At 40.2% G+C, this 23,951-nt stretch overlaps 2 protein-coding genes across 7 annotated transcripts in view; one reads left to right on the top strand and one right to left on the bottom strand.

Annotated features, from left to right (window-relative positions):
* The window catches only part of lrrk2 (leucine-rich repeat kinase 2), a 114,676-nt gene extending 106,552 nt beyond the window's left edge, over positions 1–8,124 (bottom strand). The window contains 3 exon segments of the mRNA XM_062042857.1: positions 2,025–2,098; positions 2,238–2,323; positions 7,642–8,124. Coding sequence (XP_061898841.1) covers positions 2,025–2,098; positions 2,238–2,323; positions 7,642–7,777 — 296 coding nt within the window. The 5' untranslated portion in view covers positions 7,778–8,124.
* The window catches only part of LOC133646929 (proton myo-inositol cotransporter-like), a 31,349-nt gene continuing 15,159 nt past the window's right edge, over positions 7,762–23,951 (top strand). For 2 of the 6 annotated variants that reach the window (XM_062042868.1, XM_062042864.1), the window contains exons 1-6: positions 7,763–8,054; positions 11,906–12,360; positions 16,019–16,178; positions 20,959–21,167; positions 21,238–21,346; positions 21,422–21,585. In XM_062042868.1, coding sequence (XP_061898852.1) covers positions 11,949–12,360; positions 16,019–16,178; positions 20,959–21,167; positions 21,238–21,346; positions 21,422–21,585 — 1,054 coding nt within the window. In that variant the 5' untranslated portion in view covers positions 7,763–8,054; positions 11,906–11,948. Of the gene's footprint in view, positions 8,055–11,519; positions 11,621–11,902; positions 12,361–16,018; positions 16,179–20,958; positions 21,168–21,237; positions 21,347–21,421; positions 21,586–23,951 lie in introns of those variants that run through there. The other 4 variants (XM_062042869.1, XM_062042866.1, XM_062042865.1 and 1 more) reach the window with 4 other exon arrangements.

Below are 23,951 nucleotides of genomic sequence, written 5' to 3'. Positions count from 1 at the left end.
ATTATGTTAGATGTAAATATAAACGGAATACAATGATTTGCAAATCCTTTTCAACCCATATTCAGTTAAATATGCTACAAAGACAACATATTTAATGTTCAAACTGATAAACATTTTTTTTTTTTTGCAAATAATCATTAACTTTAGAATTTGATGTTAGCAACACGTGACAAAGAAGTTGGGAAAGGCGGCAATAAATACTGATTAAGTTGAGGAATGCTCATCAAACACTTATTTGGAACATCCCACAGGTGAACAGGCAAATTGAGAACAGGTGGGTGCCATGATTGGGTATAAAAGTAGATTCCATGAAATGCTCAGTCATTCACAAACAAGGATGGGGCGACGGTCACCACTTTGTCAACAAATGCGTGAGCAAATTGTTGAACAGTTTAAGAAAAAACATTTTCAACCAGCTATTGCAAGGAATTTTGGGATTTCACCATCTACGGTCCGTAATATCATCAAAGGGTTCAGAGATTCTGGAGAAATCACTGCACGTAAGCAGCTAAGCCTGTGACCTTCGATCCCTCAGGCTGTACTGCATCAACAAGCGACATCAGTGTGTAAAGGATATCACCACATGGGCTCAGGAACACTTCGGAAACCCACCAAAGTTCCCGTTTACTGAGTGTTTTTAAAAGGAAAGGCCATGTAACACAGTGGTGAACATGCCCTTTCCCAACTACTTTGGCACGTGTTGCAGCCATGAAATTCTAAGTTAATTATTATTTGCAAAAAAAAATTAAGTTTATGAGTTTGAACATCAAATATGTTGTCTTTGTAGTGCATTCAATTGAATATGGGTTGAAAAGGATTTGCAAATCATTGTATTCCATTTATATTTACGTCTAATACCATTTCCTAACTCATATGGAAACGGGGTTTGTAGTAGTGTATTGTAGTTTATTGTATTTGTAGTACTTGTAGCACTGTATTGTAGTTTCTTGTACTTGTAGCAGTGTATTGGAGTTTATTGTAACTGTCGTACTTGTAGTAGTGTATTGTAGTTTATAGTAGTTGAAGCACATGTAGCAGCGTATCATAGTTAATGGTAGTTGTAGTACTTGTAGCAGGGTATTGTAGTATATTGTAGTTGTAGTACTTGTAGTAGTTGGTGTATTGTATTTTTTTGTAGTACTTATATAAGTTTTGTGTAGTACTTGTAGTAGTGTATTGTAGTTGTAGTACTTGTAGTAGTAGTGTATTGTATTTTCTTGTACTTGTAGCAGTGTATTGGAGTTTATTGTAACTGTCGTACTTGTAGTAGTGTATTGTAGTTTCTTGTAGTTATAGTACTTGTAGTACTGTATTGTAGTTTGCTGTACTTCTAGCAGTGTATTGTAGTTTATTGTAATTGTAGTAGTGTATTGTAGTTTATAGTAGTTGTAGGATTTGTAGCAGTGTATCATAGTTAATGGTAGTTAAGTTCCAGTTAAAGTACCAATGATTGTCACGCACACACTATGTGTGGCGAAATTATCCTCTGCATTTGACCCATCACCCTTGATCACCCCCTGGGAGGTGAGGGGAGCAGTGAGCAGCAGCGGTAGCCGCGCCCGGGAATCATTTTTGGTGATTTAACCCCCAATTCCAACCCTCGATGCTGAGTGCCAAGCAGGGAGGTAATGGGTCCCATTTTTATAGTGTTTGGTATGACTCGTTGTAGCACCTGTAGCAGTGTATCGTAGTTAATGGTAGTTTTTGTACATAAATAAATTGATTCATGTCCGAGTTGTGATTCTTATTCATCTCAATTAAAAATTTTCAAAACTTGACATTTTTGTTTTTATAAAAATCAGTTTTTATAAAGAGTTTTTTATAGCATCTTCATGCAACCAGAAGGAGCTTTTCTCACCTCTTTTTAAAAAAAAGTGTCATTACATTTATTATACTATCGTGAGAATCAGTTTGAATCAAGAATCGATTCTGAATCGAATCGTCAGGGTGTCCAAAGAGTCACAGCCCCAATATTTACACCCTGGCCGCAGCAGTCGTTGTGGAAATGGGTCCAGTCTACTTACTGGTGTGGTGCGTTCAGGTGCTCCAGCATAGCAGGACATATTTCCAGCAGCTGACACAGCAGAGACACGCCCACCTGCAGAGAGATGACCAATCACGGAAGGCAAAGAATGTTCACTGAACCAATCACTTCTACTCGTGGTCTGGAAAATGACAAGGACGTGTCTTTGTTCCACAACATTCAAGTGGAGGCGGGCGGTGGTGCGTTCAAGTACCTGCTGGACTCCTCTGCTGCCCGTGTGGGCGGACAGCACAGCCATGAGGGGCTCGTGGACGTCTTTGTCCTCAAACAGCTCACACGCTGCCGCAAAGAGAGACACGCATTAAACATTTGAACAACTTTATTTTGAAAAGCAAGGCTTGTTCTTAAATTCAGAGTGTCAGAATAATTGTATCTACGTTATCACAAAACTTTGTGTTGCCATGAGTTCCCGGCGAGAAGACAAAAGCTGTCATTGATCCTACCAAGAAGAAGGCTTGTAAAACTCCACTGTGTAGGATGGGAAGCAACATGATGGTGTGCTGTTTCTTTGATGTATTGTTGTAATCCACAGAAAGATATTGTCTTGACCCGAGAACTACAAAGCGGAGAGGAAGCAGGACCAGACTCCCTCAGGGGACCTTTTCTTTGAACCGACCTTTTCTTCGAACTGTTTTGTAATCAAAGGCGATGGCTGTTTACGACCGCCGTCCCTTTAAAAACAGCTGTTGCCATGTAATCAGGGAGAGTCCAAATAAAAGAGGAGGCGTACAATCTTTCATCAGGAGCGTGGTGAGACTGTCCAGACGTCTCTCCTGAATTGAGCCAAATTTAATTATGTCTCTGTTTAATTCCTTGTTTCTTGTCTTGTTTAATAGATGTCATCAGTGTTTGAACCTGACACAGAGTGATTTAGTTTAGTAAAGAAACAGTTTGACATTTTACTGAACGGACCAGAGTATGTGGAGATGGACATACTTTATAATAAAATGATATGGCAGAGCACACAAAATTGATTAGGCCACATTAGAATGAGGTAGAGGAGGGGCACATCAAAATGAGGTGGCAGGCCAGATTTGGCGCCCAGGCCTTGAGTTTGACACCTGTGGGACAGTTTATTTCTTTGTTAAGTGGGAGTTGGACTACAACATGATGTGGCGGGCCACAATAAAATGAACTGGGAGACCACACAAAAATGATGTGGCGAGCCACCATAAAATTATATGGAAGACCACGCAAAAATGAAGTGGCGGGCCATATTAGAACGAGGTGGCAGGGTACATTAAAATGATGCGGCAGGCCAGATTTGGCGCCCGGGCCTTGAGTAGGAATTGGACTATAAAATGATGTGGCAGGCCATAATTAAATTATATGGCAGAGCACACAAAAATGATGTGGCGGGCCACTTTAAAATGAGGTAGAGGAGGGGCACATTAAAATGATAAAGCAGGCAAGATTTGGCGCCCGGGCCTTGAGTTTGACACCTGTGGGACAGTTTATCTCTTAGTTAAGTGGGAGTTGGACTATAATATGATGTGGCAGACAACAAATGGCGGGCCACTTTAGAATGAGGTGGTGGGGGAGATTTGGTGCCCGAGTCATGAGTTTGACCCCTGTGGGATTGTTTATCTCTCAGTTAAGTAGAAGTTGGACTACAACATTATGTGGCGGGCCACAATTAAATGAACTGCGAGACCACACAAAAATGTTGCAACCGGTATAGCTCGGTTGGTAGTGACCGTGCCAGCAACTTGAGGGTTCCAGGTTCGATTCCCGCCATCCTAGTCACTGCCGTTGTGTCCTTGGGCAAGACACTTTACCCACCTGATTGAGATTAGGTTTGGTTGTTATCATCACTTCAGTCATCAACAATTGTAACACTTGGTAGGATATGTACAGCAAGTAGTGGACATAGAGAGAGAGATCAGAAAGCATAAGAAAAAGTATCTACATTTGATTATTTACATTTGATTATTAACAATCCGGGGAGGGTGTTAGTTTAGGGTTGAAGTTGCTTAGAGGTGTTCTTTTAGTGCGGTTTTGAAGGAGGATAGATATGGCCTTTCTTTTACACCTGTTGGGAGCGCATTCCACATTGATGTGGCATAAAAAGAGAATGAGTTAAGACCTTCTTTAGATCGGAATCTGGGTTTAACGTGGTTAGTGGAGCTCCCCCTGGTGTTATGGTTATGGCGGTCATTTACAAACCCCGTTTCCATAGGAGTTGGGAAATTGTGTTAGATGTAAATATAAACGGAATACAATGATTTGCAAATCATTTTTAACCCGTATTCAGTTGAATATGCAACAAAGACAACATATTTGATGTTCAAACTGATAAACATTTTTTTTGTTGCAAATAATCATTAGCTTTAGAATTTGATGCCAGCAGCACGTGACAAAGAAGTTGGGAAAGTTGGCAATGAATACTGATAAAGTTGAGGAATGCTCATCAAACACTTATTTGGAACATCCCACAGGTGAACAGGCAAATTGGGAACAGGTGGGTGCCATGATTGGGTATAAAAGTAGATTCCATGAAATGCTCAGTCATTCACAAACAAGGATGGGGCGAGGGTCACCACTTTGTCAACAAATGCGTGAGCAAATTGTTGAACAGTTTAAGAAAAACATTTCTCAACCAGCTATTGCAAGGAATTTAGGGATTTCACCATCTACGGTCCATAATATCATCAAAGGGTTCAGAGAATCTGGAGAAATCACTGCACATAAGCTGCTAAGCCCATGACCTTCGATCCCTCAGGCTGTACTGCATCAACAAGCGACATCAGTGTGTAAAGGATATCACCACATGGGCTCAGGAACACTCCAGAAACCCACTGTCAGTAACTACAGTTGGTCGCTACATCTGTAAGTGCAAGTTAAAACTCTCCTATGCAAGGCGAAAACCGTTTATCAACAACACCCAGAAACGCTGTCGGCTTCGCTGGGCCTGAGCTCATCTAAGATGGACTGATACAAAGTGGGAAAGTGTTCTGTGGTCTAAAGAGTCCACATTTCAAATTGTTTTTGGAAACTGTGGACGTCGTGTCCTCCGGACCAAAGAGGAAAAGAACCATCCGGATTGTTATAGGCGCAAAGTTGAAAAGCCAGCATCTGTGATGGTATGGGGGTGTATTAGTGCCCAGGGCATGGGTAACTTACACATCTGTGAAGGCGCCATTAATGCTGAAAGGTACATACAGGTTCGGGAGCAACATATGTTGCTATCCAAGCAACGTTACCATGGACGCCCCTGCTTATTTCAGCAAGACAATGCCAAGCCACGTGTTACATCAACGTGGCTTCATAGTAAAAGAGTGCGGGTACTAGACTGGCCTGCCTGTAGTCCAGACCTGTCTCCCATTGAAAATGTGTGGCGCATTATGAAGCCTAAAATACCACAACGGAGACCCCCGGACTGTTGAACAACTTAAGCTGTACATCAAGCAAGAATGGGAAAGAATTCCACCTGAGAAGCTTAAAAAATGTGTCTCCTCAGTTCCCAAACGTTTACTGAGTGTTGTTAAAAGGAAAGGCCATGTAACACAGTGGTGAACATGCCCTTTCCCAACTACTTTGGCACGTGTTGCAGCCATGAAATTCTAAGTTAATTATTATTTGCAAAAAAATATATAAAGTTTATGAGTTTGAACATCAAATATGTTGTCTTTGTAATGCATTCAATTGAATATGGGTTGAAAAGGATTTGCAAATCATTGTATTGCGGTTGTATTTACATCTAACACAATTTCCCAACTCATATGGAAACGGGGTTTGTGTATATATATATATATATATATATATATATATATACACTACCGTTCAAAAGTTTGGGGTCACATTGAAATGTCCTTATTTTTGAAGGAAAAGCACTGTACTTTTCAATGAAGATAACTTTAAACTAGTCTTAACTTTAAAGAAATACACTCTATACATTGCTAATGTGGTAAATGACAATTCTAGCTGCAAATGTCTGGTTTTTGGTGCAATATCAGACCCGCAGATGTGAGTACATCACCCCTATATTAGCGTCCCTTCACTGGCTCCCTGTGCGTTACAGAATCAATTTTAAACTCCTTTTATTTGTTTTTAAATGTCTAAACAACCTCGCGCCAACATATCTCTCCGACCTCCTTCAGCCTTACTGCCCCACCCGATCCCTAAGATCAGCCGATCAGCTGCTACTGACGGTCCCGGACACAAGGCTGAAGCTTAGAGGTGACAGAGCTTTCGCCGCTGCTGCTCCCAAGCTCTGGAACGACCTACCTCTTAGTGTTAGACAAGCCTCCTCTCTTCCTGTTTTTAAATCTCTCTTAAAAACATACTTTTATTCCATGGCTTTTAACACTGAGTGATACCCATCCTGCAATGGCGCCCCATAATACACCTGCTGTGAACCTGTTTTTATGTTTTTATATATATATATATTTTTTTTTTATCGTGTTCTGTTTGTGTTGTGTTGTGTTTGCTCGGTTCTCGTATTATTTTTAACCTGCCCATTGTACAGCACTTTGGCTACCCCTGTGGTAAATTTTAAATGTGCTTTATAAATAAAGTTGATTTGATTTGATTTGATCTACATAGGTGTATAGAGGCCCATTTCCAGCAACTATCACTCCAGTGTTCTCATGGTACAATGTGTTTGCTCATTGGCTCAGAAGGCATATATACACTACCGTTCAAAAGTTTATTTTGAAGGAAAAGCACTGTACTTTTCAATGAAGATAACTTTAAACTAGTCTTAACTTTAAAGAAATACACTCTATACATTGCTAATGTGGTAAATGACTATTCTAGCTGCAAATGTCTGGTTTTTGGTGCAATATCTACATAGGTGTATAGAGGCCCATTTCCAGCAACTATCACTCCAGTGTTCTAATGGTACAATGTGTTTGCTCATTGGCTCAGAAGGCTAACTGATGATTAGAAAACCCTTGTGCAATCATGTTCACACATCTGAAAACAGTTTAGCTCGTTACAGAAGCTACAAAACTGACCTTCCTTTGAGCAGATTGAGTTTCTGGAGCATCACATTTGTGGGGTCAATTAAACGCTCAAAATGGCCAGAAAAAGAGAACTTTCATCTGAAACCCGACAGTCTATTCTTGTTCTTAGAAATGAAGGCTATTCCACAAAATTGTTTGGGTGACCCCAAACTTTTGAGTAGTATATATATATATATATATATATATATATATATATATATATAATGTGAAGTGAATTATATTTATATAGCGCTTTTCTCTAGTGACTCAAAGCGCTTTACATAGTGACACCCAATATCTAAGTTACATTTAAACCAGTGTGGGTGGCACTGGGAGCAGGTGGGTAAAGTGTCTTGCCCAAGGACACAACGGCAGTGACTAGGATGGCGGAAGCGGGGATTGAACCTGCAACCCTCAAGTTGCTGGCACGGCCGCTCTACCAACCGAGCTATACCGCCGTATATATATACCGTATATATATATACACCTGCTCCCAGTGCCACCCACACTGGTTTAAATGTATATTGGGTTTCACTATGTAAAAGCGCCTTGAGTCACTGGAGAAAAGCGCTATATAAATATAATTCACTTCACTAATGGTTAGCTGCACACTGGGGTCATGAAGGAAGGGTTGGACGTGATGCTACCTACCATGGTCGGTGTGTGCCAGGAAGAGGAGATCCTGGATGATCTGGATCAGGGTGCACAGTTGCCTGTCCTCCTGGGGACTCCCGAGCCTCACCAGGAGCCTCCTCAGCTTCTCCCCCAGCTCCTCCTTGTTGTCCATCCGGTCCGCGGAGGTCGTCAGACCATGGCCGGGTACGGCCTGGAGCGATCACCGCCGCCCATATGACAATAGGGAACTTTCTCCCGTAGTTTCGCTTTTGTCTCGCCTGGTGACAGACAGGCGTGTTCCTGCCTCCTCCGACGATCTCATCATATGACTCCGAACAGGAAGAGCTCCACGCCAAACGACCTGCGTGCCAAGAAGTAAACACGACGATCGGCGCGACTCTCCGCTAAGAGGCTGTCCCCTTTTGTCCCGTCGTCCTTCACTAAACTCGGTAAGTCGCTCGTTTCCTGGACATAATGTGTTTTAATGAGTGTGTGTAAAAAAAAAAGAAAAAAAAAAGCGAAAGGCATAAAAGTGTGTCACGTGGACTGCCCCCGCGTCTCGGTGTCTGGTGTCAGCTGATCTGCGATCAGCCGGGGTCGACCGCGCGGCGCCGGACTGCACTCGAAAAGTGCGCTATTTGGATTTTATTCGCGTCTAGAAGAACAACCCACGCACATTTGGCGAGCTGCCGAAAGTTAAATAGCTACGTCGGCGTTAACACTTCAATTCGGCATCGTTTAATTGACACAATTAGTGAGATAAGAAAGGGTAATTGTCAACTTTAACATAACTTTTCTCGTTTCTCCTCGCTGATTCCAACGACTCGCTAGATTTTGATTGATTGAGACTTTTATTAGTAGGTTGCACAGTGAAGTACATATTCCGTACAATTGACCACTAAACAACACCCGAGTAAGTTTTTCAACTTGTTTAAGTCGGGGTCCACTTAAATTGATTCATGATACAGATATATAGGGATGATATTCGAAACCGGTTCTCCCGGTTGTTCGATAAGAAAAGAACCGATTCCATGGACTCGAATCCCTTTTTGAGAACTGGTTCCTGTTATCGAGGCCACTATAGTAAAGAAAAAGAGTTGGTTCTTTATTCGAATCCCTGGAAACGAATCCTTGGAAAAATATATCACTCTTGAATCAACACAGTAGTATATATAATACTATGATCAATGTTAATTAAAAACTAAATGTGGGATATAAATATAATGGAAGTATAATTGTTTGTATATAACAGGGGTCCCCAAACTACGGCCCGCGGGCTAAATCTGGCCCCCCAGCATCCAGAATCCGGCCCACGGGAAGTCCCAAGTTTAAAAAAAAAAGTGTTTTTATTTTTTAAAATTTTTTTATCTTTCCTTTCTAATCAATTTTCTACCGCTTGTTACTCTGTGTCTCCTAGCCGCTCAGGCAAATCATATTGTCTAAAAATGAATTTTCCCATCGATAACGTGACAATGTTAAATGTTGATGAACATCAATGTTAATTGATGTTAAATGACAAAACGGATTATAAAGACAATGTATATATATATATATATATATATATATATATATATATATATATATATATATATATATATATATATATATATATATATATATATATATATATATATATATATATATATATATATATATATAAATGTGTATATATATATATATATATATATACACAGCCCGGCCCCCGGCCAAATTTTTTTTACCCAATGCGGCCCCAGAGTCAAAAAGTTTGGGGACCCCTGGTATATAGTATATAATTGGTGCAAAGGTTTAACGTGTGTACAAGGATATTTCACATGCCTTTACTGTGTATATAATTGAACAGTATTTATGTTGTGTACACAGGAAATTTCATATTTTTTTTGGAAGCTCATCTCGTACTTGACTTTGTTTATAGGGTTAGGCGCAATAAGTGTTTAACTTCAGCCTAAACCCTTTCTGTGTGCAGCATTTTTTTTTTTTAATTTATGAATGTACAACTGTTTGTTTATGAATGTACATCTGTTTGTTTATGTAAAACTGTTTATTTTGTTGACCATTGACCGTCAGAAATACTAAACTAAACTAAACTAAAAAATTATTTGGGTGTTACCATTTAGTGGTCAATTGTACGGAATATGTACTGTACTGTGCAATCTACTAATAAAAGTTTCAATCAATCAATCAAAAACATAGCCTGTATCAGGGGTCCCCAACCAGGGACCGGTTTAATGTAGGCATTATTTTCGACATACCGGCCTTTCACGTGTGGCAGATAAATATAGCAAATAAGTGCATGAAAAATGAATACATGAAAAAAAACTCACCATAACGTTGAACTAGTGGGAGCCCCTGGCCTTTTCTTTTTTAGCAAAAAAGTTCTCCATAGTAGTAAGCTTTTTTTTTGGGCTTTAGTATCTGATGGGTTATAGGTGATACATCACATTCAAGGACAAGAGCATGGATATATATGATAAAGATAGACATACTTGCCATTAGTGCCAATAGATTTCTGTGGATTTCTATTTCCATTTAAAAAAATATGTATTCATATTTTGTGCAATATTTCATACGTATATACACAAATGTTAGCTTTTTTTTGGTCCAACTTTCCATGCGTAAATACATCTGTTATTGTGTAGTAGGACTATGTGCAATAATATCAGCACTTTAACTTACTAGGCCAAAGGAAATGTGTATTTACTTCCTTCAGCACAATTATTATATGCAACAATTTAGCACGTCTCCATTTTTACCACAGTCGTCCCTTTGTTCCTTATCTGCCCTGATCTTTGGTCATCAACTTGCCGCGGACTGCAGATGGGATCTAGCTTTTGGCTACGATTTGGCACCTTTACATATTGTATCTTTATTAATGTGCATTTTCCCATGTAACAAAGATGTAACAAATATATTGGCGAGTTATATAATACATCTATGAACAAGCTTATTGATGTGTCTGGTGGGACCGGCGATAGTTTAGTAGGAGAAAATGCGGTCTGTTATAAATTATTTAATGTCTCTGTGCGGCCCGGTCGAAAATGCGTCACAGACCGGTGGTTGGGGACCACTGGCCTATATGACGGGAAAAAGTAGTAGCCTCCATGACACATTTTATCTATTTATTTAACGTTGAGTATATTTATTTGTTACTAAATAAAACAGGGTGGATTATAATTAGCATTTAAGTGGACTTTAAATGCTGTATAACCACAAACAGTAGCATAATTGTGTCGCCAAACCAGTCCAACAAGTGCAATACATTCGCCTACCTGGATTACCTTGAAACATTTAGCTCATTAAATATAGAGACAGCCTACACATGCCATAAATAAACACTAATGTAAACGCAAGATATTTCCATAGATAAATAATAAATGTGTGAATTGAAATTATTGTTTATTTTTATTTAAAAACATTTTTTTTTATAGACTTGTATTCATAATATGCAATATTTACATACAAGCAAATAAATAATAATAATCAAAACAAGTACCGAAATAGTACAAAATAGCGCCAGGGGGTTGTAAACTCAATAAAGTAACTAAATTAGAATGCAAAATATATATATGTAACAAAGTTTAAAGCCATAGGCTCACACAAATTCCGTAAATAATCCAAATTTGGAGCACAGCATCATAGTTTTCCACAGCTTTTTGGTTGTCAGTTAGAAAGCCTTTTAAAGTAAAGTTCTAATTCTTTTTTTTTAAAGGCGCATTTATGAATATAAAACTTAGCCAATAGTATAATGAGGTCACAAAGGTAAAATTCCATTTTCAAATGAAATTATTGTTTATTTTGAAATATAATGTTCGTCGCATGTATATGACGTCACGAGCCAGAGGTGGGCAGAGGAGTGGGCGGGGGGCGGTGGGATGTTGATGTCTACTGGTGACGTCACACAAACATGGCGGCACAGGGACGAGAGGCGTCTGGACCTCAGCGGTAAACAAACCACCCAAAGTTCCTCCTGGGTGGTTCGCCCGGGCAGCCTTTTGACGCTGGACACCACGCCCGAGTGAGTTTTGTTATGGAGAAAAAATAATAATCAGAACGTTAGCCCGTACAAATTAGCGAGCGAAAATTCTCGAAGGTTACGTTTCAAGGAAAAAAAATGTTCTCCTGAATGTTGCTAATGCCGCTTCAAGTGCAACATGATGCTCCTGTCCGAGTATCGGACTTGCTTTTGGGGCCATTTGATTTGACACGCACGCAGACTTGACAGCTCCCTAGTGGAAGAAAAGGGAACTACTCCCAAGTCCAGTTGTCTTCTGTCTTCTCATCCCTCCTCCATGTTCAGCAGACAGGATAAGCCCAGCCTGAAGCACACGAGCAGTGTCATCATCATGAGCATCGCAAAGAATCGCAAAGGAGAGGACGACGGAGAGAGCCGCCTCATCGGGTCGCCGTCGAGGAACGCAGCCGCGCCCGTCGGGACGTTTGTCTACGTGCTGGCCTTTTTTTCGGGCCTGGGGGGGTTCCTCTTTGGCTACGACACCGGGGTGGTGTCGGGGGCCTTGCTGCTCCTGAAGAGGGAGATGAACTTGAACACCCTCTGGCAGGAGCTGGTGGTCTCCAGCACCGTGGGGGCGGCGGCCGTTTCCAGCCTGAGCGGGGGCTACCTGAACGGGCTGCTGGGGCGCAGGAAATGCACCCTGGTGGCCAGCTTCATCTTCACCATTGGCGGGTTCATCATGACGTTTGCGCCGAACAAGGAGGTCCTCCTGGTGGGCAGGATTATCATCGGCCTTGGGATTGGTAAATTTTCATTGCTATTTTTTTTACCTGGTATTTAGATTGCATTTCTCTTGTCACGAGGTGTTGGTGGCGAACCCTAAGATGCAGAGAAGGCAGGTTTTGTGCGGGAAAACATGATTTAATGTCCAAAATAAATGTAAAACACAAACCAGAAACCAGGAACAGCCAAACTGGAAAACGGGAAACAGGAACTCAGAACAAAAAAAGACAGACAAACAGCTACAGCTTCAACGACAGGTAGTAGCTCTAACGACAAGTATTAATGACGACGACAGGTAGTGATGGCAATACTCCAGCACAGACTGGATGGCAAGGCAGGTTTATATAGTAGCTGGCTGATTGACACCAAGTGTGGCCAGGTGCCAATCAGCTGCAGCTGAGGGCAAACAATGCGCAGGGAGACAAGCAGGAAACAACCAAAATAAAAGCGCTGACAGGAAATAAAGACAAACACAGAGGGAAAACTAAAACACAACCAAACTGTCAGGGACAAGCCTGACATCTCTGAGACGATTGGGGCTGCATCTATAGAATAATCTAGAGCAGCACGGCGGTACAGGGGTTAGTGCATGTGCCTTACAATACGAAGGTCCTGAGTAGTCCTGAGTTCAATCCCGGGCTCGGGATCTTTCTGTGTGGAGTTTGCATGTTCTCCCCGTGACTGCGTGGGTTCCGTCCGGGTACTCCGGCTTCGTCCCACCTCCAAAGACATGCACCTGGGGATAGGTTGATTGGCAACACTAAATTGGCCCTAGTGTGTGAACGTGAGTGTGAATGTTGTCTGTCTATCTGTGTTGGCCCTGCGATGAGGTGGCGACTTGTCCAGGGTGTACCCCGCCTTCCGCTCGAATGCAGCTGAGATAGGCTCCAGCACCCCCCGCGACCCCAAAAGGGACAAGCGGTAGAAAATGGATGGGTGGATGGATAATCTAGAGCAGTGGTTCTCAAACTTTTTTCAGCAAGTACCACCTCAGAAAACACTCTCCAAGCACCATCAATATGACCCAAATTAATATACAGTAGCGTAGGCGGCCCAAGTATTCATTCAAAACAAGGCAGATGATTTATTTCACAAGAATGGTTAATATTTTTGTTATTGGTACATTACACACAGTTTGAACAGTAACACTGTGTTTGAACATAGGTAAATAAATCACTGTACTTTACTCAACTGATTCCTTGGCATACCACTGGATGGAGCCCAGTACCACAGTTTGAGAATCACTGATCTATAGATTAGTTCTGGGGTTCCTAACCTTTTTGACCTCGGGGCCAAACTTTTCCACTACCAACACTGAATTAGTCATTTTACTCTTGGTTTGAATCATATTCAATAATTATATCTAACCTAATTACAGTTTACAACCTGGTCAAAAGATCTGAAACCATGTGTTATTTACAAATATTTATTTAACACTTAAACCTGAGGCTTGGTTCAGGCTGATTAGAAAGTACTAATCAAATATACTACATAAAAAGGGATTGATAAATAACCGACGGAAAAAAAATACATAATGTTGTCCTAAAATAAATTAATAATTGATATGTTTCCTAAATAAACTGTCAATAAAATTAAAGTGAAAATATAAAACACAGCTCCACCACGTAAGTCATATTTTTTGCGCTTAATAAGCTTTCCAATTACTTCAGTTACAGAATTCTTCTGTTGGTTTCATATTGTCATTGCTGCCACCTTTGGTGGAAAAGTGTATTACAGCTTAGTATTACAGACCACAGCTGAGAAACATATTTTGGTGCCCCTCTAGGTTAAGAAACACTGGATTAGTTGTTTTGATTAATCGAGTAATTGGATAAGACACACTTAATGGCCTAAATGCAAAATTTTAGGAAAAAAGTTAAATTTAACAGCAATGTTTCTTTCTGCTTGTCATAACCTTCATTCATTCTTTTCTAATAAATGCGTATTGCATTTAAATTGCACTTGAAACATGTGTGTATAAATTACGTGGCATTCTTAAATATTTTATTTTCCAATATTTGAATCCCCAATTTTCTTGTTCTGCTTTAGAGAAACCTCTAAATGTCTTTCTGCAATTCTTTATGAAACGTCTTTGAAGGACAGCCATGCTCTAATTTGTATTATTGGTTATGACGCATGTCATTATTATGGACGCGGTGGGTGTAACGTGTGTTCTTCCTCCCAGGTTATTTCATTTTAATGACCTGTCAGTGTAAGGCGTGGAGACTAGAATTGAAAACAATTTATTCTACAAATGTAATGAGTAAAAACATTAGCAATACCAGCGCTGAGGAGAAGATTGAGCTCTACAAAGACCGGCGCCTTCTCTCACGATGGTCCCAGTTTTAGTGCTTTTGTTCATTCGCCCACCCCTCCCAAGCAGAATTTCTTGGGCTTCAGTACAACAAAACCGAAAGTTTCCCACGTCTGCTTCCGCTCCATCTCCTTCCTGGCACCTCTTCTCACCATCAAAACCAAATTCGATTGTCTGTGCATTTGCAAAGATAAAAACACAGGGTGTATTCATGAACAGGCAGTGAGACTCCAGTGTTTCCCACACATTCATTTATTTGTTGCGGCCCGCCACGAAAGAATTAAGGCCGCGACAAAAAAAAATGTTTTTTATTATTTTTATTTTTTTTGTGTCCTGTCAAGCTTTTCAGGCAAATCATATAGTTGATGTAGATGCCCATATCGGCTGTTCAGATTTACTTTACAAAAGAGAAGTGTAGGATCAAGATTTTTGGAGCTCTTTGTTCAGTCGATCAGATGTTTGATGAAGCTTTGTGTCTATCTACCACCACTACTGTTTTCTGTTTATTTGTTACTGACTGTGGTAGGACACCTCTGCCTCTGTTTCACTTTATGTTGCTGGTAAATAATATGGTTGTAGTAGTAGGCTAAAGTTAAATTATTTAGTATGCACTAATTAAAGGGGCAGAGCTTTAAGAGACATTTTAGCTTTTATATTTTTATAAGATATATTTTTTGTAAGAACCACAATTAATAAATATATTTCAGTGAATAACTTATTGTTCAAATCTGTATATAAATATGTACATAAAGTGTTGTAATTATATTGTAAAATGGATGGATGGATGGACGTTTAAAACAAAACTGTTATTATTAATTAGTAAGTATACATTTTTTGAGCCTTTTTAGAGAAAATCATATCATTGTAGTAAATTATGCAAATTAGTCGATGATGTCATGGTGGCCACGCCCATAGCCACGCCCCCACCGCCACAGGTATCTTGGCAGTTTATGGGAAACACTGGACTCCCTATGCATTCCACTCTGAAAAATATTCCCTTATGTCAACATTTTGCTTTTGGAAGTAGGGGAAATAATTGTGGACTTTGAAATGTTAAATATTATGTGCAAGACAAAGTAAAAAAATGTTTGCATGTTTTGTTAAAATTAGTAAGAGATATGCAAATGACAGATTCGTACCAGCTAAATGGCTAAAATAACATAAAGGTCTATATAAACTGCATAAACTATATTTATATGTATTTATTCATGTTACTACTTAAAGGGTAATTCCTTGGCAAATGCCTCGACCCTTCATAAAGTGTTGAGGAAATTAGCAAAGTAGTTGTCACAGAGTCCTGCCAGCTAACCAACAAGCCACATTTCAAAACAATGACTGATCTCCAGTTTGATTCCGTCCCTCAGGCGTCGGCTCCATGACCCTGCCTGTGTACATCGCTGAGGTTTCGCCACCACACATGCGGGGCCAGCTCGTCACCGTCATCACCGTCCTCATCACGGCCGGCCAGTTCAGCGCCAACGTGGTGGACGGCGCTTTCAGCTACATGAAACGCGACGGCTGGAGGTACGTGTCACTGTCGGTCTGTCAGGAGTTCACATACCCAGCGGTCGTTACGCAACAGCCTGGGACCTGCTTTTGTCAGTTGCTGAGTATGTCGAGTCAACCAAACAGCATTTTTGTTTGTTAAACCCTGAGGCCGAAATGTTTCACATCCTTCTTCTAAATTCAACAGGCTTCTGCTTTTTTAATTCCAAAAATAGTTATAGTATTTCTTTATTGTATGGACCAAGTTTTTTTACTCTGCAGCTATTAAGGTCAGTGTCGGACAATCGCAGATATTATAGCACATAGACAGTTAAAGTTAAAGTACCAATGATTGTCACACACACTAGGTGTGGTGAAATTTGTCCTCTGCATTTTACCCATCCCCTTGTTCACCCCCTGGGAGGTGAGGGGAGCAATTGGCAGCAGCGGTGCCGCGCCCGGGAATCATTTTTGGTGATTTAACCCCCCAATTCCAACCCTTGATGCTGAGTGCCAAGCAGGGAGGTAATGGGTCCCGTTTTTATCGTCTTTGGTATGACTCGGTCGGGGTTTGAACTCACAACCTACCGATCTCAGGGCGGACACTCTAACCACTATGCCACTGAGTAGGTCACTAGACCACTGAGTAGGTCAGTGATTAGGTACTGTAGGTCAGTAGGCCATAGATTGGCAATTTCCATATCCCTGAACGTTGGAATGTTGTTAGGCAGATAAGTAAACAGTCCTTTAAATTAGGGACGTAAAGATGTCCAACTTGAGGTTGTTTATTGATAGTCTCCACAATGAAGTTGCCTTATTTTTCGGACTAGACGGCGCACTTAAAATCCTTTCAATTTCTCTAAAATCGACAGTGCGCCTTATAACCCGGTAAGCCTAATGTACGGAATAATTCTGGTTGTGCTTACCGACCTCGAAGCAATTTTATTTGGTACATGGTGTAATGATAAGTGTGAGCAGTCACACACAAGAGATACGTGTAGACTGCAATATGACGCCAGTAAACAACACCAAAACTTTAAATGGTCCATTGAAAATAAAGAACATTACACACGGCACTCAAGAATCTGTCAAAATGTTTTAGTACGACTTTAAAGCCGCACCGCTTGATGGATTGTCGGCCCATTACAGAGATACAAGTATTACTATGGTGTGTGTATAAGGGCCGCAAAATGGCACCCATTAGCAGACATATTATCTGGCGTTTTGTTTCACAATATTATGCAAAACCAACTTTTCTTACCTTCTGGTACCTGCTGATGTGTATTTGAGATCTGCAAAAGTACTGAAAACGTGCGCACTGTAGTCTGTGCCGATGCCGTAGTCGATAAGCTTCTTCTTTTTCACTATCTTCTTGTCATGGGACATTCACCCTCTGCTGTTGCCATTTCTAATATAAAGTAGCTTAAAGTTCTAACTTATATGTGCCTTTTGTATGAAAAAAGACCTGAATAGACCCGCTCATCGGCAGTGCGCCTTATAATCCGGTGCGCCCTATGGTCCGGAAAATACGGTACTGTAAAACTAACCACACAAAGGAAAGTACTAATATACACACGAATTGAACTCATTGAAAAAGTACAAGGAAATTTCATTTTCAGCACAAACCCGTCCAAGAACAGACCGGCAGTATACAGGGTAGACAGAACAGGAAGACTGAAAAATTGTAGGAAAAGGGGTAAACATGAGCGGGGCTCAGTTTGAGACCAGGAAAAAACGAGCAAGGGACATATGAACGTATTACGACACACAATACTCAAGAGGAATATTAATGCTAACTCTGTACTACTAGCCCAGCAGGCTACAAGACATTAAAACAATGTTGAGAACTTGTGGAATTAGGTCCTGACGTTCAGCAACTCAAACATAACGTTGAAACAACGTGCTTTTTGACGACGTTTAATCAATGTTGGGTTCTGACGTTGATTTGACCATTGAAATTTGGTCATTTCCCAAACAGTATTGTGCAATCGACCCATATGTCTAAACTTTGAAGAGGGACTAGAGAAAATAGTTTCCGTTTTGAATTTTCAAACACATTAATAACTTCAGAAACAGATAATGGATAACAGCCGGTTTTCCATTTTATGTTTTTTTTTAAATTATCAAACCAAAAAACATGGAACATTGATTTGTACCCGGACACATGGTCATGGTGGTCTCATATCTTGATGGTATTCGGAGTGTTCGCACATCTTCAAGAAAAAGGCCATGAGTTTGCTCGAGGCAGCCAGAAAGGTCACATTCTCCGAGCATTGTTCTCACAACACACTTGTCCTCCATAAACCTGGAGAAGAAGGTTATGTTAAAACACGCTGCCACTGTTTCAATGTGTTCCTTAATAATAACACAGTTTTAAGTCAATGCCGGTATCCAGGAAGCGACACATTTCCAGAACAGACTTGTTTCGTCCGTGGTGTCCTGTTACTATGTACACGTATCACGTTCCAATTCTTTATCCTGACTCATTCTCTTACTTATTTGAAAAGGCAGTCTGTATGGCGACCCGCTTGATGTAAACACGACAACGGCGACAGAGGAAAATTCAGCACATCAGCATGAGGTGTGGCCCAGTACCAAGTGTGAATTCAGGTTCTGTAAGTTGTCCTAAAGTAACAAGCAAACATGCCTTAAAAGCACATTGCCTGCGGCAGAGGCCTGTGCTCCAAGCGGGAATTCTTCTCAACCACAATGATTTTGAAGAGTCACTAGAAATATACAGAACTACGACACTGGTTGGTAGAGTCATGTTCGGGGATAATACACTATATTGCCAAAAGTATCTGGCAACCTGCCTTGACTCACATATGAGCTTGAAGTGCCATCACATTCCTAACCCATAGGGTTCAATATGATGTCGGTCCACCTTTTGCAGCTATTACAGCTTCAACTCTTCTGGGAAGGCTGTCCACAAGGTTGCGGAGTGTGTTTATAGGAATTTTCCACCATTCTTCCAAAAGCGCATTGGTGAGGTCACACACTGATGTTGGTCGAGAAGGCCTGACTCTCAGTCTCTGTTCTAATTCATCCCAAAGGTTCAGGTCAGGACTCTGTGCAGGCCAGTCAAGTTCATTCACACCAGACTCTGTCTTCCATGTCTTTATGGACCTTGCTTTGTGCACTAGTGCACAGTCATGTTGGAAGAGGAAGGGGCCCGCTCCAAACTGTTCCCACAAGGTTGGGAGCATGGAATTGTTCAAAATGTTTCGGTATCCTGGAGCATTCAAAGTTCCTTTCACTGGAACTAATGTTGAAGCACAGTACAATCCATCAAGCGGTGCGGTTTCATAGCTTACCAAAGTCGTACTAAAACATTTTGACATATTTTTGGTAGCCGTGTGTAATGTTCTGTATTTTCAATGGAACATATAAATTGTTGGTGTAGTTTACTTGAGTCATATTGCAGTCAACACATATCTCTTATGTGTGACTGCCATCTACTGGTCACACTTCACCACTTCACCATGTACCAAATAAAATAGTTTCGAGGTCGGTAAGCAAAACCAGAATTATTCCGTACATTAGGCGCACTGTCGAGTTTTGAGGGGGGAAAAAGGATTTTAATAGCGCCTTATAGTCCGCAAAATACCGTATATATTCAGTGTTTCCCATAAACTGCCAAGATACCTGTGGCGGTGGAGGCGTGGCTATGGGCGTGGCCACCATGACATCATCGAGTAATTTGCATAATTTACTACAATGATATGATTTTCTCTAAAAAGGCTCAAAAAATGTATACTTACTAATTAAAAATAACAGTTTTGTTTTAAACGTCCATCCATTCATCCATCCTTTTTACAATATAATTGCAACACTTTATGTACATATTTATATACAGATTTGAACAATAAGTTATTCACTGAAATATATTTATTAATTGTGGTTCTTACAAAAAATATATCTTATAAAAATATAAAAGCTAAAATGTCTCTTAAAGCTCTGCCCCTTTAATTAGTGCATACTAAATAATTTAACTTTAGCCTACTACTACAACCATATTATTTACCAGCAACATAAAGTGAAACAGAGGCAGAGGTGTCCTGCCACAGTCAGTAACAAATAAACAGAAAACAGTAGTGGTGGTAGATAATAATAATAATAATAATGGATTAGATTTATATAGCGCTTTTCTAGACACTCAAAGCGCTTCACAGAGAAGTGAGAACCCATCATTCATTTTTACAACTCATTCATTCATCATTCATTCTCCGGTGTGAGCGGCACCGGGGGCAAGGGTGAAGTGTCCTGCCCAAGGACACAACGGCAGCGATTTTTGGATGGTAAGAGGCGGGGAGCGAACCTGCAACCCTCAGGTTTCTGGCAAGGCCGCTCTACCCACTACGCCATGCCGCCCCCATAGACACAAAGCTTCATCAAACATCTGATCCACTGAACAAAGAGCTCCAAAAATCTTGATCCTACACTTCTCTTTTGTAAAGTAAATCTGACCAGCCGATATGGGCATCTACATCAACTATATGATTTGCCTGAGAAGCTTGAAAGGACACAAAAAATAAAAAAAATAAAAACTTTTTTTTTTTTTTTTTTAAATAAAACTTTTTTTTTTTTGTGGCGGACTTAAGTCTTTCGTGGCGGCCTGCCACAAATAAATGAATGTGTGGGAAACACTGATATTGAATATGATGACCTAGTTCTGTTGTGGTTGTAATCGTCAATCTCTAATATTTCTGGTCTTTATTTTTGAAAGGTGATAAAAAAAATATCAGTAATTATCGATATCGACTGATACAAGACGCTTGTATCGTGATACAGTTTTCCGCCATATGCGTGTTTACTCCAGGTACATGCTGGGTCTGTCGGTGGTGCCGGCCATAGGGCAGTTTGTGGGCTTCCTTTTCCTGCCCGAGAGCCCCCGCTGGCTCCTCCAGAAGGGCAGACACCAGGAGGCCCGCCGGGTCCTGAGCCGGATCCGAGGCTGCCAGGACGTGGACGAGGAGTACGAGTACATCCAGAGCAGCATCAAGGAGGAGGAGAAGGGGGCGAAAGACGGTGAAGAGACGAACGCACCCAACAGGTGATGTCTTTTGTCTGAACGTGCCTTTGTTTTGTTTTTTTCCAGGCGAGGTCATCTTCTTTCGCATCCTCCGCCACGGACCCACCCGCAGGGCTCTGATCGTGGGCTGCGGCCTGCAGATGTTCCAGCAGCTGACGGGGATCAACACGGTCATGTAGGCGCCTTCCTTCCCTCCACCCCCCTCCGGGTTTTCTAGCACTCTCCTCACCACGGCTAAACCCTCCCGCAGGTACTACAGCGCCACCATTCTGCAGATGTCGGGCGTGCGTGACGAGAGGCAGGCCATATGGTTGTCCGCCGTGACCTCGGGGACCAACTTCGTATGCACCTCGCTCAGCATCTGGTTGGTTGACCGAGTGGGACGCAGGAAGCTGACGTTGGCCAGCATCACAGGTTCGTTCACCTTTCTGCGTTTGTTGACTGTCAGGAAAGGTGACTTTGTCTACCGACACATTGTGTCTGTGTTTTTCCATTATCTACTACAGGCTGGTTTGTCCACACATATGTCTGTGTTTTTCCATTGTCTACCGCCTGCCAAGGGAGGAACTGGTTGAGCAGCTTTTCACTGACAAACAGAACAACTTCCTTGGCCGTAGCTAATTTTGGAAGAATACTATTAAATAAACAAACATAAACAAAGTGGAATAAAAGAGCAAACAGTAATGAGAAAAAGTGTCTTTGCTCAGAAATAATAATGAATCCAAATCAATGTTGTTATGAATTGTTGACTTATTTAAGGCTTCACTTATTTCACTTCAAATATTTAACTTGGAAATGTTTTTTTGGGGAAAATATCGCACATTTTGTGTGTTTCCAATATAAACAACCAAGTTTTATTTGACAAAAAGGGCATACAAAAAAATAAAAACTTGACAAACAGATCACTAGTTGATCTGAGATGTAAGTGCTAAAAGTTTTTTTTTTTTTAAAGTAGGACTTATTTTTTTTTACACTTTTACAAGTGTGGCTCTTTTGGATTCCCAAAAATTCATTGTTAAAAATAAAAAAAAGAATTAAAATCAATGTCATGAATTATTGACCTATTCAAGGCTCCAATTACTTCACATAAAATATTCCACTTTGAAATATTTTTGGGGGAAAGTACTGCGTATTTTGTGTGATGGCCATATATAAAACAACGTTTTCTTTGACCAAAAGGGCATAAAATAAACAAAACAAAAAAACATAAAGAAATTAATAAAGAACGTATAATTGACGGATAGATCTGAAGTTGATCTAGAGATTTAAGTGCTGAAAGTAAAAATGAAATAAAAATGTATGACTTATTTTTAACACTTTTATGTTTGTCACCCTTTTGGATCCTCAATAATTTTAGTGTGATTGTTTTTTTAACTGTCATTGCTCAAAAAAAGAATAAATTAAAATCAATGTTATGAATTATTGACCTACTTAAAGCTCCAATTACTTCACATCAAATATTTTGTGTTTTTGCCATATACGTAAATAACTAAGTTTTTGTTTGACAAAAAGGGCACATAATAAAAACTTATAATCGACGGGATCTGAAGTTGATCTGAGATTTAAGCGTTGAAAGTAAAAAAAAAAAAAAGACTTATTTTTAACACTTTTGTGAGTGTGGTCCTTTTGGATCCCCTTTAATTTTAGTTAGAGTTTTTTGGTTTCATAAATACACCTTACGGTGCAACCTGGACACATCATCAGTGATTCTCCCGGGGTCATAGGGTGTTTCGGGTCTTAATCAAACACCCTCTCCCGGGCGACCCAGTCGAGGGTAATCAGTCCCTCGACTTGTGTCCAGGTAGCGCTCCACGCCAAGTGTCCCCCCTCCGACGGTCTGCCCCGTGGTTGCGCCGGTGGTGCTTGGAGGTTCCAGGCACTGTGGGGAGTGTCCGGGCCTGGGTCCTCCTCCGTCTCATCAGGGCCGTACAAGGTACTGGCCCTGTGCGTTGCACCACGGGTTTCCTCAGGCAGCCTATCTTGATCTTATGTGTCTTCAGGGTTTTTCGTTTTAAAAACTGTCTTTGCTCAAAAAATAATACTGAATCAAAATCAATGTTGTTATGAATTATTGACCTATTTAAGGCTCCAATTACTTCACATCAAACATTTTACATTAAAATATTTTTTGTGGAAAATATCACACATTTTGTGTGTTTCCAATATAAACAACCACGTTTTCTTTGACAAAATGGGCATTAAAAAAAAACCCAAAAAACATAAAAAAAATAATAAACTCATTTTGTGACTGTGGCCCTTTTGGATGCTCAACAATTTTAGTTTGAGTTTTTTTTTTTTTAAACTGTCATTGCGCAAAAAAATACGAATGAATTAAAATCAATGTTATGAATTATTGACATTTATAAGGCTCCAAGTACTTCACATCAAATATTCCACTTTGAAATGTTTTGGGGGGAAAATATTGCATATTTTGTGTGATGGCCTTATATAAAAACATCGTTTTCTTTGACAAAAATGGCATAAAATAAACAAAACAAAAAAACATAAAGAAATTAATAAAAAACGTATAATCGACGGATAGATCTGAAATTAATATAGAGATTTAAGTTCTGAAAGTAAAAAAAAAAAATGTATGACTTATTTTTAACACTTTTATGAGTGGGACCCTTTCGGATCCTCAATAATTTTAGTGATTGTTTTGTTTTTATTAACTGTCATTGCAAAAATAATAATGAATTAAAATAAATGTTGTTATGAATTATTGACCTATTTAAGGCTGCAATGAATTCACTTCAAATATGTCACTTAAAAATATTTTT

Source organism: Entelurus aequoreus, linkage group LG03 (genome assembly GCF_033978785.1).
Source record: "Entelurus aequoreus isolate RoL-2023_Sb linkage group LG03, RoL_Eaeq_v1.1, whole genome shotgun sequence".
NCBI lineage: Eukaryota > Metazoa > Chordata > Actinopteri > Syngnathiformes > Syngnathidae > Entelurus > Entelurus aequoreus.
This window is presented reverse-complemented; position numbering and strand designations above follow the sequence as displayed.